This window comes from Desmodus rotundus, chromosome X (assembly GCF_022682495.2).
Source record: "Desmodus rotundus isolate HL8 chromosome X, HLdesRot8A.1, whole genome shotgun sequence".
Lineage (NCBI taxonomy): Eukaryota > Metazoa > Chordata > Mammalia > Chiroptera > Phyllostomidae > Desmodus > Desmodus rotundus.
Genome location: NC_071400.1, coordinates 24219729 through 24235120, shown reverse-complemented (window position 1 = coordinate 24235120; position 15392 = coordinate 24219729). Strand labels below are relative to the sequence as shown.

Below are 15392 nucleotides of genomic sequence, written 5' to 3'. Positions count from 1 at the left end.
ATCTACTGATGGACACTTGGGCTGCTTCCAAATCTTGGCCATTGTACATAATGCTGCAATGAACATAGGGGTGCTTACGTTCTTTCAAATTAGTGTTTTGGGATTGTCAAGATAAATTCCCAGAAGTGGAACCACTGGGTCATAGAGAAGTTCCATTTTTAATGTTCAGGTTATCTCCATACTGCTTTCCACAGTGGCTGCACCAATCTGCATTCCCACCAACAGTGCAAAAGGTTTCCCTTTCTCTACATCCTCACCAGCACTTGTTTGTTAATTTATTTATAACAGTCATTCTGACCAGTAAATCTGGCCATTGTGGTTTTGATTTGCATTTCTCTGATGATTAGTGACATTGAGTACCTTTTTATATGTCTGTTGACCATCTGTATGTTGTCCTTCTAGAAGTGTCTATTCAGCTGCCTCATCCATTTTTCAATAGGATTGTTTGCTTTTTTAGTGTTGAGTTTTATAAGTTCTTTAAAATTTTGGTTATTAACCCCTTATCAGATGTATCGATGAATATGTTCTCCCACTCAGTGGGTTGTCTTTCAATTTTGCTGATGATTTCCTTTGCTGTGCAAAACCTTTTTAGTTTGATATAGTTCCATTTGTTTATTTTTCTTTGTTTCTCTTGTCCAAGGATATATATCAGATAAAATATTGCTATGAGCAATGTCCAAGATTTTACTGCCTATGATTTCTTCTATAATTTTTAACGTTTCAGGTCTAACATTTAATTCTCTAATCCATTTTGAATTTAATCTTGTGAGTGGTCTATGAAGGTTGGGTAGGTTCATTTTTTTCTGCAGATTTCTGTAGTTTTCCTAATGCCATTTACTGACTACAGTATCTTTAGCACATTGTATATACTTGCTTCCTCTGTCAAATATTAATTGACTATAAAGATGTGGGTTCATTTCTGGGCTCTTTATTCTGTTCCATTGATCTATGTGTCTGTTTCTATACCAGTACCATTTTGCCATTTTAATTATGATGTGTCTTGGTATGGGCCTCTTTGGGTCCTTCACTTTGGGACTTTATGCACTTCCTGGACTTATGTGTCTTTTTCCTTGACCAGGTTAAGGAAGTTTTCACTCATTATTTCTTAAATCGGCTCTTAATCCCTTGCTCCCTCTCTTCTCCTTCTGGTGTTCCCATGATATGGATATTGTTATGCTTCATGTTGTCCCAGAGGTTTCTTAAGCACTCTTCATTTTTTTAAAATTAATTTTTTCTTTTTGCTGCTCTGGTTGGGTGTTTTTTTCTACCTTGTCTTCCATATCTCCCTGGTTTGATCCTAGGCTTCACTGAACTGCTTCAGCTAAAGTCTCAGAGCTCCCAGAGTTCTGCCTTTGCCTGCAGGTTCTCGGCTAGGTTTAATCACTGAAATGGCCTCTAGGTGTAATCCTCATCAACCTGGCTTAAGCTCCGCAGGGTGAGGCAAGAGGAATTCTTGGCAATGGGGCTATTGCTTCCCCCCAGGCTGATGCCTTGTGGAGGAGATTGCTCTGTTTGAGAAAGATGGCTTCTGAAGTATGGGGAATGACTCAGCACAAGGATCCTGGAGGCTAACCCTTCAGGGGTATCCTCAGAGCCACCAATACCAGACTCTCCTCATGTGTCTCTAGTCCAATCTGACCTCATTCTGCCAGAGCCCGGCATAAGTGGCTGCAAACAAATTTTTGAGTGTTGGCCCTTTAAGAGTCTCTCTGCATCTCTAGCCATCTTTCTCTGGTGGACATAAACACCTCTGTTTTTCACAGCTGGATGTTATTTCAATTCCTGTCCAGCTTCTGCTGCTCTAGTCTGGGGGTCCCAGCTTGGGGTTTAGGCCCCACACTTCTTGGGGGAAACTCCCAGCCACTGAAATATCCCTTCACAACTTCAGCTGCCACCCACAAAAGCACAGCCAACCCTCTCATACCTCTGCACTTCCTACTAGCCTCATTGTGGTGGTATGGTTTCTTCTGTAAGTCCTTGGTTATAAAGCTTCCCTCCAGCGAGTGTTCAATTGGTTATTCAGGGTGATTTTTCTATAATTTATTTGTAATTCCAGTTTGATCCTTGGAGGAGGTTAGTGTAGCTTCCACCTACTCTGCCACCATCTTGCCTCAGGTGTCTCTCTCTGTATTTAACATATAACAACATTTGGTAGATTTCCTTTATGTTCTTGGGTTAATATGATTGCATTGAGAAAATTTAAAAATTGATCACTACCAATTGAAAAGATGAAATAATACTCTTGGGGGACATTAAATAGTGTTTAATGTTCACTAAACAAACCTACATTTGGCCATCTACCTACAAGCCATAAATGACCTAATATGTGACAGAAATATATTGAAGTGGACATCTATTAAATATAGGTGGGTTTTGAAATAAGAATCAGAAGTCCTTCTTTCTGAGATACTACACCCGTCCTCACCTCTCCTAAGTACCATTTCTATAGTGATAACTCTCACATTTGTATCTCTAACCCAAATCTCTCTTATGAGCTCCAGATCCATATTTCTAAATGCCAACCAGACTTGTTTACATAGAAACACCACAGATATTTCAAATTACACAAGGTCACACTGCAGCAGACCTTTATGTATGTAGATATGTGCTCATACATTCCATACACTCAAAATGTACTTTCAAACAACATTGGCTCTTTTTCTCTGGCTTTATTTTATTTCCAAGACCGAACACAAGCATCTCCTCTTCTGGGAACATGACCTTCCCAGACAAAATTAATGACTATTTTCTCCATATTCTCATTGTACTTTATGTACCTGTAATACTATATTTACTTTTGAAAGTCATTAGTGAATTTGCATAACTACTAATGAATTAAGTATTTTTCTCCTAAGCTATATGTTTAAACTTCTACGGCAAATAACCTATTTTGTTGTTGCTGTTACATTATGTTTCTGAGTAGATTACTTTAAAGACACTCATCCCAACACTAGCACAATAGCCTGCACACAAATGTCACTGGGAAGTCCATCAATGCCTGGTGTGTCATTCTAATGATTTTTGTGATGGGAACAATTGCTGAAATGGCACATCATGTCATCCATGTTGAGTTTCAACCTGTGCACATTAAAAACATCCCGAATATTAGTTAAGATGAATATTTATTGCCATGGACAGATGGAATCATTAAATGAAAAAGAGCAGATTACAAAACAACCTGTGCAAAATATTCTCATTATATTACTAGTGACTGCATTAGATGAGTATGTATATGAGGTCTATCTATAAAGTATCCAGCCATGTGATATGAAAAATAGAGACATTTAATGAAGAAGATAAAGACACAAGAAACATTGTACATAGGACAATGATGCCCCTGTCCCCTTCAAAGTAGGCACCTTGGGACCTCACACAGTTCTCCCAATCACCATCAGCTGTCCCAATGCATTTTCCTGAATCTCATTGACAGTGTGAAATCTCTTCCCTTTCAAAGGTGATTTTAGTTTTTGGAAAAACCAGAAGTCATAAGAGGCCAAATATTGGCTGTAAGAGGTCTGAGTCATCTGGATGATTTCATGTTTTGCCAAAACCCTCTGTACGACACATCATGCAGGAGCAGGAGCATTATTGTGATGAAGCTGCCAATCACCAGTTGCTCATCGCTGCAGCCTTCTGAATCATCAGAATAGTTTCCATGGAGGAATGTTCAGGCTTCAGGCAAAATTTGATGCAGGTTCATTGCTCTACTTGCTCAGTCATTTTGAATGTGACAGCCACACAGTACACATGCTCACTCAATGCGTCTACCACCCCCATTGACTAGTACAGTGAAGTTGTCATTGTTCATGGACATGAATTCCAGTCCACTTTTCTTGGCTGCCAGGGTACAGGGATGTTACATAAATCATTGTCATTATATGAACAGTGTCTGGATGTTTTCTGTACAGACCTCATATGTAAAGAAAAAAGTTTGAAAAGATATACACTGAATTGTTATTATTAGTAATGTCTGGCTGGCAGAAATGAAGCTGTTTTGTTTTCTTATATTTTACTTTTCTGTATGTCCAACTTTCCACAATGCAGATAAAATTCATCTTGTAAAACAGTAATAATCATGGACATGTACAACAGTGCAGTCATTGCAATAAAATGCAACAGAGATTGTATATATATATTTACATAAATATATATATAATTCTATTAGAGGATATCTATATCTATATCTATATCTATATATATGAGGAGACATATATATATATATATATATATATATATATATATATATCCTCTAATAGAATTGGTAGGGATATAGAGGAAGAGAACTAATATCAAGGGATGCCTATACGTATCAGGCAGTTTGCTAAATGCTGGAGACAGAATGATTTTGTAACAAAGGTTTAGAGAAGTGAAGGAACACATCAATGGTTATTTATTAAGCAAGTTATAGAGCTAGAATTCAGAACCAGGTTTTTCTGATTCTAAGATAATATTCATTACATTTCATCCTGGTGTCCCATATTCAGTATCAGCTGTCTACAAAACATTTAAGTAATCAAAGTTTCTGCTGCCCTACCCACATTATTCCATGCTATGAATTGCCAGGATTACTGTCATGGGGCCTCTTTCAGGATATTCTTCATCCATCAACCTAATCCTTATTACATCCCCTAATGTTCTGGCCAACTAATCTGATAAAATAATCCATTACACGGAGTTAACGTATTAGTCATTGCACTGGATTTCCCAGTGCCATTTGTGTGCAGGCTCTTGTGCTAGGTGTTGGGCTGACAGTTCACATTCCAATGGGTAGGGGATTAGATACTCACATAATTACCTGCATTACAATCTGGTAAATGCTTTAATAAAGATAACAAAACATTCACTGTGGAAGCATGAAGAAATTAAGTGCTTATTCTGTCTGATGTATCACTGTGAATTTAAAAGAAAAAAATGGTGGTGAGGAGGGATATAAGGACCATTGTCTCTGCAAAAAAACACATAACAGTTAAAAGAGCCTTCCTTCTTGACTTTCGTGGAAACTCCTATAACTACACTGTCCTTTTCACTGATGGCACACTCCACTGGAGGTGTCTCTGGGTTTTATATCAGGCCAGAAGTGGTAAATACTTTTAGGCAGCCCTTTGAGCAGATCTTAAAATGACATCCTTTAAAACAAACACCTGTGGCCTATATAGCTAGCTTTTCTTTCACATTAGTACTTGCTGTTCTCAGATTTGCATCTTGCAATGGCTCACACAGTGACTTCTTTAATGTAGCTGGGTTACCTAAAACTTGCAGAGATTAGGAAGCTGTGAGTAAAACATCTGGGAAGACTATATGAATTGTTTTCTAAAAATCACTCTAAATTAGAAACTAATGGAAAAATTTTGACAACTTGTTCAACACTGAGTACAGCCAGATAAAAATCAACATTTGGAGAATTATATTTTGTTTATCATTAATGGTGAATTAATGAGGGTAGATTTAACAGATGAAATTCTTCCAAAGGAATCATCTCAATTTATTTCAGCGAACATCCTTAATTAGTAAATTCTTTCTTCCCCATTAAAAAAAATTGAAATTGTTCCAAAGAGAAAAAGAGAATAACAGAAACTTTTGAGTCAACAATACACTTGGGGAGGAATATGTACATATGTAGTTAAAGATAGATAAATGGAACTTTTTTATGCGTAGTTATAAGTAACTAAGATTTTTCAGGCAACAGTGATATATAATTTGTATATAGAGATGTGTTCCCTTGTGTATTTTAAGTGAACTATATTTATGTGTTTCCTAGAGTGCTGGCATAGTTACTTTTTCAATTATTGCACACTCACAGGTTACACAATTCACTGTACTTCTGTGGATCATTTTATCTTTAAACCAGAAAATATTTGAAAATACTTAAAATTCTACATAATAGAAATACATACTTACTTATACTACTTAGTTTTTTTTTAAACGCAAGCCGTGTGATTTGCCATCAAAAAGTTATACCCTAAATTATGAGAAAGTTAAGAGTAAGTCTGTGATGAAGGACCGAACCAGAGAACAAATTAGAGACATTCGTTGTATTTTGTCTTTAAAACGCCACTTCATGTAGAAAGTGTCATTTCCTCTGAAATTGTTCTTCTGATTCCCAAAACAATTACAAAATACCATAAAAATGCCCTATAACCTAGAAGACAGACAATGAATATCCCTTCATTGAAATATTCTTGGGTGAAAAAAGATTTTAGAAAATATGCATTTTAAATAGAAAGATGAATTGCCTACAAAAAGAACTTTTAAAACTAATTTATGAAACAAACATAATATTTAAAAGAAATCTTCAAATGTAAGTATTTTCAGGTGAAAATATTTAATTTCAGAGCCATTATAATTTATACATTTTCCTTTATCTTCTGGTATCGTAAGTGGGGAAGTTTATAAATAGGTAAGAACCATGGCCTGACCTGGTAATGAATTAAGGAAAATTTTAAGAAAAAACAAAGAAGAGAAAACACAACAGGATTCCATACTATTTAAGAGTAAATTTTTATTTATTTATTTATTTATTTATTATTTATTTATGTATTTATGTACTTATTTCTATAGCCTTTATCTTTATGTCTCCAGAGGCAAATACGTTCATTCAGTAAATATTTACCGACTGACAACAATTTGCTAGGCATTAATGGAGAAATTAGAGAATATAAAGATGACAGTTATAGTTTCTGCTCTCAAGACGTTTACATCTGAGTTGGAGACACATACATGCACACAAATAAATTTTACTGTTAATAAAGCAACTATATAAACCTGTTAAAACAATCTCTGTAATAAAAGCTCTTTTTTTTCTGTATTTTTTTAACTAATTTTTAGTACAGCTCATTATATTACTTGGTTCAAATTTGCAACTGAACAGCATGTAGTACACGCACACCAAGGCAGCATCTGAGTGCGAAACATTTAAGGAAAAACAGATACAACACAACACTAACCCAAGGTCAGCACATCCTGGCCAGTTTTGAGGAAGGGCCAATCTCCCTTCCCACTTCCAATATTCTCACACAGGAAGAAGTACAACCTGTTTTCTTAACAATCCAACATTTGTATTTGAGCCCCAAAGTACTTTTCTTCAACCTAATCCTATTTACTTTTAACTCTAGCCCATCTTCTTGAAACAAACTTTTTGTGTCCTTGATAATCATTTATTATTACATGAGGGTTAAAACCTCACTGCTTTTTCACAATATATTTATTTACTTTAGGAAAGAATATTTGAAATTCATAAAATAATAGTAATTTAGACTTTACAAATTAAGAATCTTTCAAAAGGAGTAGGGACTGGGGTCACTTTTCTTCTTTAAGTTTTGTTTCTTGTGATTTAACTATAAAGCAAAGTTGGGAAATTTTAAATATGCTCAAATATAATATTTCGTATTAAAAACAGCAATAGTGAAATTACCCAGTCTTTATCCTGGATCAGTATACATTCCTCCCAGCCTGCTGTACATGCTACATTTTCATACTTACAATCCCTGCTTTGAAAGGTGGCACTGAAGCTCTGTGCAAGTTCCTTAAGCAACAAATATTCAAATATATCCACACATCTTGATGGTTCTAAGGCAAGAAGTGAAAAAATACACCATCATTTATCTACTTAACAGCAGGTCATACAAACTTAATAAGTGTTGAAAGAAAAAAAGACTGATTAAGTTTGCACTTAATCTGAACATTGAATCAGCAGAACCCTTGCATTCCTAAAGTGTTCTGACCAATTGAGATTTTGGTACAAAAACTAAGATTCTATGACAACTTCATTTTTTAAAGAGAATAAACTTTTTAAAAAAGTGCATTTAGCACCAACAACTTACAAACTATAAACACTATGACTACAATTTGCAAATGGAATGTTTCTAAAAGTTGATAATCTAGAACTTGGAATGTAGTTTCCAATTGGAACAGTGGCATAAAACTATGGCTAGCCTTCCAGAACAGATGCACAAACCCAGTTTTAAAATGTTCTTAATATAACATCTATCTTCAATGAAAAATAACTAAAAACAATATTACTGTAATAGCAATAACAAAGAAAAAGGTACATAATTGTAAAACCATGACTACATGGCATTAGAGAGAATATATAAATGATTCAAACAAAAGACATAACTAAGAATTAGCCAAAAATCTTGGTATGAAAATTCAAAAAGATGGTATTGTAGAAAAGTATTAAAGCTAAGTTTTTTGATTGCCTGAAGGACAACACTCTCCTCCTCTCCCCCACCCCTCTCTGTTTAATACGCAAAGTGCAACTAAGTTGGACAATTCCACTAGGAGGCTAAAGCCACACTGAGTTGTATGCACAAACACAGCGTGAAGAGGGAAAATGAGAGAGGACTAGAAGGAAAATTTGGGCACTTGGAGAAGACAGTGGCCACCTTTAGCTCCAGAGTCCTGCGTAGTTCCCGTGGAGGCCTGAAGGGAGAGGCCCCCCAGCCACAAAGAGCTTCATCTCCGGCCAGTTGTAGCAGTGGGTGTAGATCGCGTTGGGGAACTCTTCCACGCCACCGAAGTAGTTCACCCACAGGTCATCGTGGTTCAGCCAGCCTCTGCCGCAGGTGAGCTTGAGCTTCCTCCCTGTGGGTTCCAGGAAGGAGTCCTGGCTGGCCGAGGCCATCTCCTCCAGGAACTTCTGGGCACGGACGTCATAGAAGAGCAGGGAGCCTTGGCCGGTGCCCACTGTGATGATATGCTGATAGAAGCTCAGCGAGCGCACGCCAGTGCCGCCATCTCGGGAGCACAGTGGACGAATGTTCTGTTGACCTTGGCGCAGATCCAGAAAGGAGACGTGGGACTGGGAGCCCACTGCGTACAGGGACAACTCCTCACAGTAGGTCAGGCACACGTTCTCTCGGCAGTAGGGCAGCCTGATGGACAGGAGCCTGGTCAGGGTGTTCCGCGCTTTCCACAGATGAAAGTAGCCATCTAGGGACACTGCTCCCAGCTCCTGGTTCTTGTCATTGAAGGCCAGGGCCCGCACCTTTCTGTTACTGGGGTTGGTGCTGGACCTGGGGACGGTCTCCACGTCGATCGGATAGATGTGGGCGTACAGCGGGAGCCCCGCCTCATTGTGCCAGGCGATGCTGCCATTGAACATGTCGGGATCCATTCTCCACAGAGCCAACGTGCCGTCGCGGGACCCGCTCACAGCCACTGTGTCACTCATCCAGGCGATGGCGAAGATCCAGTCCCTGTGGCCGTTGCGGTCGCCCAGGCACACGGGGTCCAGGGTGGGCAGCTGGTAGACAGCCAGGCTGTTGGGGTTCTCGCCCCCGGTGGCCAGCAACGTCTTGGAGGGATTCAGCTCGATGGCGTGGATGCCGCAGCTTGGCTGGGCCCGGGCCAACTCGGGTCCCTGGTCCCTCAGGAGCGGGATGCGCGTGATCTGGCCCGACAGCACGTCCACCAGGAAGAGCGTGTTGCACTTGGTGCCGCACACCACCTGCCTGGCGTTCAGCCATTGCGACGCGAACACCTTGTTGAGGGTGCCCAGGGTCAGCTCGCGCTCTCGCAGGAGCCCTGGCAGCTTCTGCACGGCGTAGCTGCGTAGCTCGCCCTCGAAGCCCGGGAGCTCCGCGCGGCCCGGCGCGCCCCCCTCGCGGCCCTTCAGGTAGTGCACCAGCGAGCGCCGCGTCACCAGCCGCCTCTGCCTCTTGGGCTGTAGCGGGCCCTCGGAAGATGAGCTCGCGTCGACCCCCTCGATGGCGGGCGCTTTCCGCTTCCTGCTACCTGTTTGCTGCATGGCCATGGTGGGCGGTGGGCGAGCGGTGGCGGTGAAGGCGCGGCGGCGGTGGCGGTGGCTGTGTGTGGCACCCTTGTTGGCTGTGGCGGCAGCGGAGACGGTGGCGCCTCTTAGCCACCGGGAGCGCGGGCTCTCAACGGCCAAGAGTTGGGGGCGATCGAGAGAGCGGAGTCTGCAGCGAAGGAGGTGAGTGCGGCCGGAGCTGGAAGATCGCGGATCCGAAGGAGCGGAGCGCGGGAAGTGCGTCCGGCAGCAAGGCAGGAGCGCAGCAGAGTGAGATGAGGCGACGCGGGGTTCGAGTGGGCGGGAGCGCAGGCAGCGGAGGGCGGGCGCAAAGAATGGGCAGGCACTGTGGGAGGGAGCGCAAGCCAGGCGCAAAGGCTGGCGGGGTGGGGGGGAGGCGGGGTGTGGAATTTGCCGGCGGGCAGGGGGGTGTTGTACTAAGAGCCTTTGAGCCTTGAACCCAAGGTTTCCTTGTGAGCCTGTCCTGGACCTCCACTAAGAGATGGGATATTTCTTTACTCTCAGGATAGCAGCCAACCAGCCTTCTTAAAATCCCCACTTAAAATTTGAAACCTAAAATACAGTCAAGCAGGAGGCTAAAAGGAGCCCGGGCAATTGTGCGAAGAAATAAATGTGCACTTGGTGCAATCCTAGGAGACACTTGGCTAAGATTAGACCTTGAAGGTAGTGAAGGATGGGGGTTAGCAGCTGCAGGGAGACCCTCCCACTTAGAACCCTCAGCAGAACCTCCTTTCTCAGCCTCTGCGGGTATCTTAAGCCAGTTTCAGCCAAACATATTTTTTCACCTCAAACTGAAGTCTCCAAACTCCCTTACTGAAGTGCTTTGACAGATGCACTCCAAGTGAGGATCTCCAGACTCCACTTTGGCCTGGGTGTTGTCTGGGACCCCTTTGGCCAGGCACAACCTTGAGAACCTGTCAGGCTATGTTGAAGGGGAGTAGTTCCTTGGAGGCGCTGGCTTCCCTTGTAACTCAAAGCTCTAAAGAGGTGGAGAGGAGGAGTTTGAGGGTCATCTTCCTTGCTACTCTTAGGTTCTGTCCCTGCTCTAGGTCTTAGAGGCTTTGGTACCTTGCCACGTTTCCCTCAGACCTTGGGATGAGGTCCTGAGGCTGGGCAAGATTTTCACAAGCAGAGATGAGGATAAAGAAATTTCCAGAAAGAAAGGCAACCACAGGGACATGATCATGAGGATGTAAGGGCATTGGCTTACTGTCAGGTGTTCGATGTTTCATACCTTGCTCTTCTACTTCAGGGCTGCCAATCTAATGGCAGGTTCCTACCTAGGCATTCTGAGTTACACAGTGAAAAGGTCTCGTGTGCTAGTGGTTGATAATCTCCTCTGCTCACCCTCCCTGCCTCCTTCAGAAAATGTACATGCTGTATGGTGGGTGGGTGTGTGGGAAGATGCATTTACTTTTCTGATCAATCAGGGGAGCCCATGGGAGCTGCTTTGTTGCTGCCTCCTCCTCCTTCCTCTCCCCTGCCCTGTTTGCTGATTTCTCCCCCTTCCCCTACTTTCTTTGCAATGTCACTTCAAGTGCACAAATTCCAAGTACAAACAGTGGGTTATTCCCACCGCCCCAGTCTATGTGCTGCATTCCATTTCTCCCAATACTCTCTTGCACCCCAGTTTGGATTCCTCTACATCTTATTTATCCCATACAAACAGAGAGGTTGCATATGCTGCCAGTGGTGAACATGAAATTAAGGAAGGCTTCATGGACCTTGCATTCTGTTTGCACAGGTAGGGGTGTGTGGGGTCGTGCTAGACATGGCCTCTACAACACCTTATAAGGGAAGGCTGGCCAGAGGGCCCCCAACCAGAAGGAATGTGTTTTGCTTTGAAAATGGATTGTAATTCCATCCTTATCTCTTTTTGGGAGTGGCATCTTGTACTGTGTGACCCCCTCTGGACCTTCTCTCTTTGCACGTACATACTGAGGTAATGTAGTTTAGAGTCACGTGCAAGACACATGCCCCCTTTGTCTGGGACCCCTTAAAACAGGTCTCAGACTCAGGGAAGAGTGGTCCTGCTTTGCCACTGTGCTGCCATCGCTTATGCTCCCTGTAATGTGGGTAATAAAAGCTATGTCTGCTCCATCCAGTCCTCCTTGTGTTTTTTCGGCTTATCCAAATGAGCAGTGGAGATCCCTGGACTCGATCTCCTGCATTACAATTGGCATAGTCAGCAGGATTCAGATACCCCAAAAACTTCCCAAGTTAAGTCAACTGTGGGCAACATTATGCCAAGTGGGGGGATGCCGAGAGTAACCCTGGGCTGGCCAGCAAATTCTATGTGGTACGAGGCAGCAAACCTTCCTGATACATTCCTGATGCATTCCTGGGGACCACTATGGGATTGGGGGGAATGCCCTTGAACCTCCTGGTGGCCTCCTATAAGTCTTGCGGTATGTCAGAGAGCAGTGTACCCTAAAGAAAAAGAGAGACCTCCACCATGTTGCAATTGCTGTGGGCTGGTTAATGTTGGCAGCGTTACAGAGGGTAACTGAGAGACAGATAGAGGCAGAGGCACATGCTGTGTGTTTAGAAGATGAACTGAAACTAGACAGGAACATGCATCTCCTAATGGTGGGCAATAAGGATGCCCTAGGGAGACAATTAGAACAGACCAGTGAGCAATTACAGAACCTAGCATGTCGCTTTGCCAGGGCACAGGAACGGTGACCAACACCCATCCCTATACAGGCTATCATGGCACAGTCTGACTAGAATCCTCGCAAGTGGGAACCTACAGGTGAAAGTGACTCTGACGAAGAGATCAGAATAGATGAGGGCAGGGGCCAGTGAGGTAGAAGAAGGGAAACTTATGGCTTGTCCAATTATGGCTCAGAAGATTAAGACCCAACAGCCATGGGCACCACAGGGCACTCCAGTGCCACCTCCCCAGCAAACCTTGAACACTGTGGGGGACCCCTACATCCCTCCTGAGCTAGAAGAGCTGGCTGCTAAGTTCAGACAGAAAGGGTCTGAATCCATCACAGGGTGGCTGTTGCAGCTGTGGGATATAGAGGGCCTCATGGCATTTTGCTTATGGGGGATAGATTAAAACATAGTTCTTCTGTCACCACCCATCTGTCTATGAGACAAAGAATTCACTGGGCTGGAGCCCAAACCGGTCACACAACTACCCTCCTTATGTGGCTAATGGCTGGCTGTAGGGTGGTGTGGCTTAATGACGGGGATCTACCCTCCTCTAATCCATGCTGGACCAGTTTACTAGAACTCTAGCAGTTCATCCTGGAGTTAGGCATGCAACATGCCATCTATAACCCACAGTTCAATGGGCCAGATATGGAATGATTTGCCAAAAGAATGAAGGACCAGGTTGTGTAAACAGCACCCCTGGCTTATTTCGGCACCCTGATACCTATTTTGTCCACCAAGGTGGGTGATTTTGTACAGGATGTGGCACAGACAGTTGCCGACCTAGGACAAGTAGAGCTACTGAGACAAAAAAAGGAATAAGACAAGTAGAAAAGAAGGACAAGGAAGGAAAAAAAGGAGAGAATCTAAATGTGAAATGCAAGCAGAAAGGTACAGCAAAACTAACCCATAAACAACTATGGAATGATCTCATAATGACTGGGATAGATTAAGATAAGAGACAAGAAGCCTAACCACATTCTTGTAAGTGTGTGGCAGCAACTGAAACCTGAGCAACAGTTCCAGGCCATAACAACATCTACTGTCCGAACATTGGAATGGACCTGGAGAGGATAATCCATGGGGAGGGGTCTTTACATACAGGGATGGCTGAGGGAATCACTTATGGGGACCTAGTAGGGAGTGGAGGCCATATGTAGAACTTGCTATTTATTGGTCCCCAAAGAATGTACAAAGAGTGTTGACTTTAGTTGATACTGGTGCAGAATGTTCTCTTATTTATGGAAACCCAGAGAGATTTATAGGACCCATAACTGCCACTGATGGCTACGGAGGACAGTCCATCTGGTGTGGGCTGTGACAGTGACTCTTGGAATAGGGCATTTACCACCACAACCCTACAAGGTGGATGTCTCCCCTATCCCTGGGTATATCCTAGGAATGGACCTCCTAGCTGGCGTGTGCCTACAAACCACCATGGGGAAGTTTCACCTCCAAATACGGGTTCTGAAGGCCATTTTGAGGGGGCATGCCAGACACCCCCATGTCCCTTCCCACTCCCTGTAGAATAGTAGCCACCAAACAATACTGCCTTCCAGGTGGCCATAAGAAGATTGGGGAGACCACAGAAGAATAAGCTAAGGTGAACATCATGAGACCGGCCCCCTACAACTCAGTTGTGTGGCCCGTCCAAAAGCAGGGTGGAACTTGGTGCATGATTGTAGATTATAGAGAACTAAATAAGGCGATTCCCCCTCTCTTTGCAGTCGTGACTAACATAGCTAGCCTCCTAGACCAGCTCAGCCATGAGCTGGGCACACACCATTATGTATTAGATTTGGCCAATGCCTTTTTCTGCATTGGTGTTGATCCTGAAAGCCAGGGCCAGTTTGCCTTCACCTGGGAAGACCGCCAGTGGACATTTACTGTTCTGCTTCGGGGTTACCTGCACAGCCCTACTGTTCACCACGGCCTTGGGGCTGAAGACTTAGCTGCATAGACTGTACCACCCCCTATGAGAATGTACCATTACATTGATGATATCACACAGACCTCTGATTCTCTTACAGAGTTAGAGTGTGCCACTCCTCAGCTGTTGGCTCAGCTCAGGGTTGAGGATGGGCAGTCAATTCCAAAAAAATCCAGGGATCTGGATTGTCTGTCAGATTCTTGGGTGTTGTTTGGTCAGGTAAGACAAAGGTGATGCCTGCCAACATGATACATGAGATTCGGGTTCTCCCCATCCCACAGAAGCTGAAGCAATTACAAGAAATTTTAGGGTTGTTGGGGGTACTGGTGGATTTTCAAACCACACTTAGCTCAGCCAGTGCACCCTATTTATTGCCTCACCCACAAAGGAGCCACCTAGGATTGGGGACAAGAGCATGACCAGGCCTTTAAGGCTGCTAAGCAAGCAGTGAAGACCGTACAAGCACTGGGGGTCATAGATCAATCTCAGGCATGTGATTTAGATGTCCATGTCTCCCCTGAGAGCTATGCCTCAATCCTCTGGCCAGGAAAGGGTGCGCCAAGGTGCCAATTAGTTTCTGGTCCCAGCATCTGGAAGGGGCAGAGGCTTCATACAGCCCAATAGAACAACAAGTGAACACTGTTTACCAAGCTCTTCGGGGTACTGAAGCAGTTACTGGACCGGCTGAGGTTTTAGTACACACCACCTATCCCATCGCTGGATGGGTACAGGACATGGTAAACCGACCCAAGAGCTCAGTACCACGGACGACCACCCTGACTGAGTGGAGTGCATGTCTCCAACAGAGAAGCAAACTAGCAATGAGCCCTCTGAGCCTAGAATTACAGCAGCTCCTGGGCCCAGTTTCTTACCAAGACATGGGCGCAGAGTTCCCTGCTGCTCTTCCTATGCCTGGGCCTACTGTTACAGAGGGATGAGCACCTGTGCCTGAGGATGCCCAGCACACTGGTGGCTCCTGCCCTGGCCAGCCACCCTCTGGAGGGCGGAGGCCTACCAGCCCAGCAT

General features: G+C 43.6%; 1 protein-coding gene across 1 annotated transcript; it reads right to left on the bottom strand.

Annotated features, from left to right (window-relative positions):
- Nucleotides 1-7384: 7384 nt before the first annotated feature.
- On the bottom strand, nt 7385-9769 carry LOC112310897 (DDB1- and CUL4-associated factor 12-like protein 2). Its single transcript, XM_024567226.4, has 2 exons — nt 8385-9769; nt 7385-7566 (listed from the first exon to the last, which is right to left on the bottom strand). The coding sequence occupies exon 1, from the start codon at nt 9752-9754 to the stop codon at nt 8387-8389; it is 1368 nt and encodes a 455-aa protein (XP_024422994.2). The 5' UTR covers nt 9755-9769; the 3' UTR covers nt 7385-7566; nt 8385-8386.
- Nucleotides 9770-15392: the final 5623 nt, after the last annotated feature.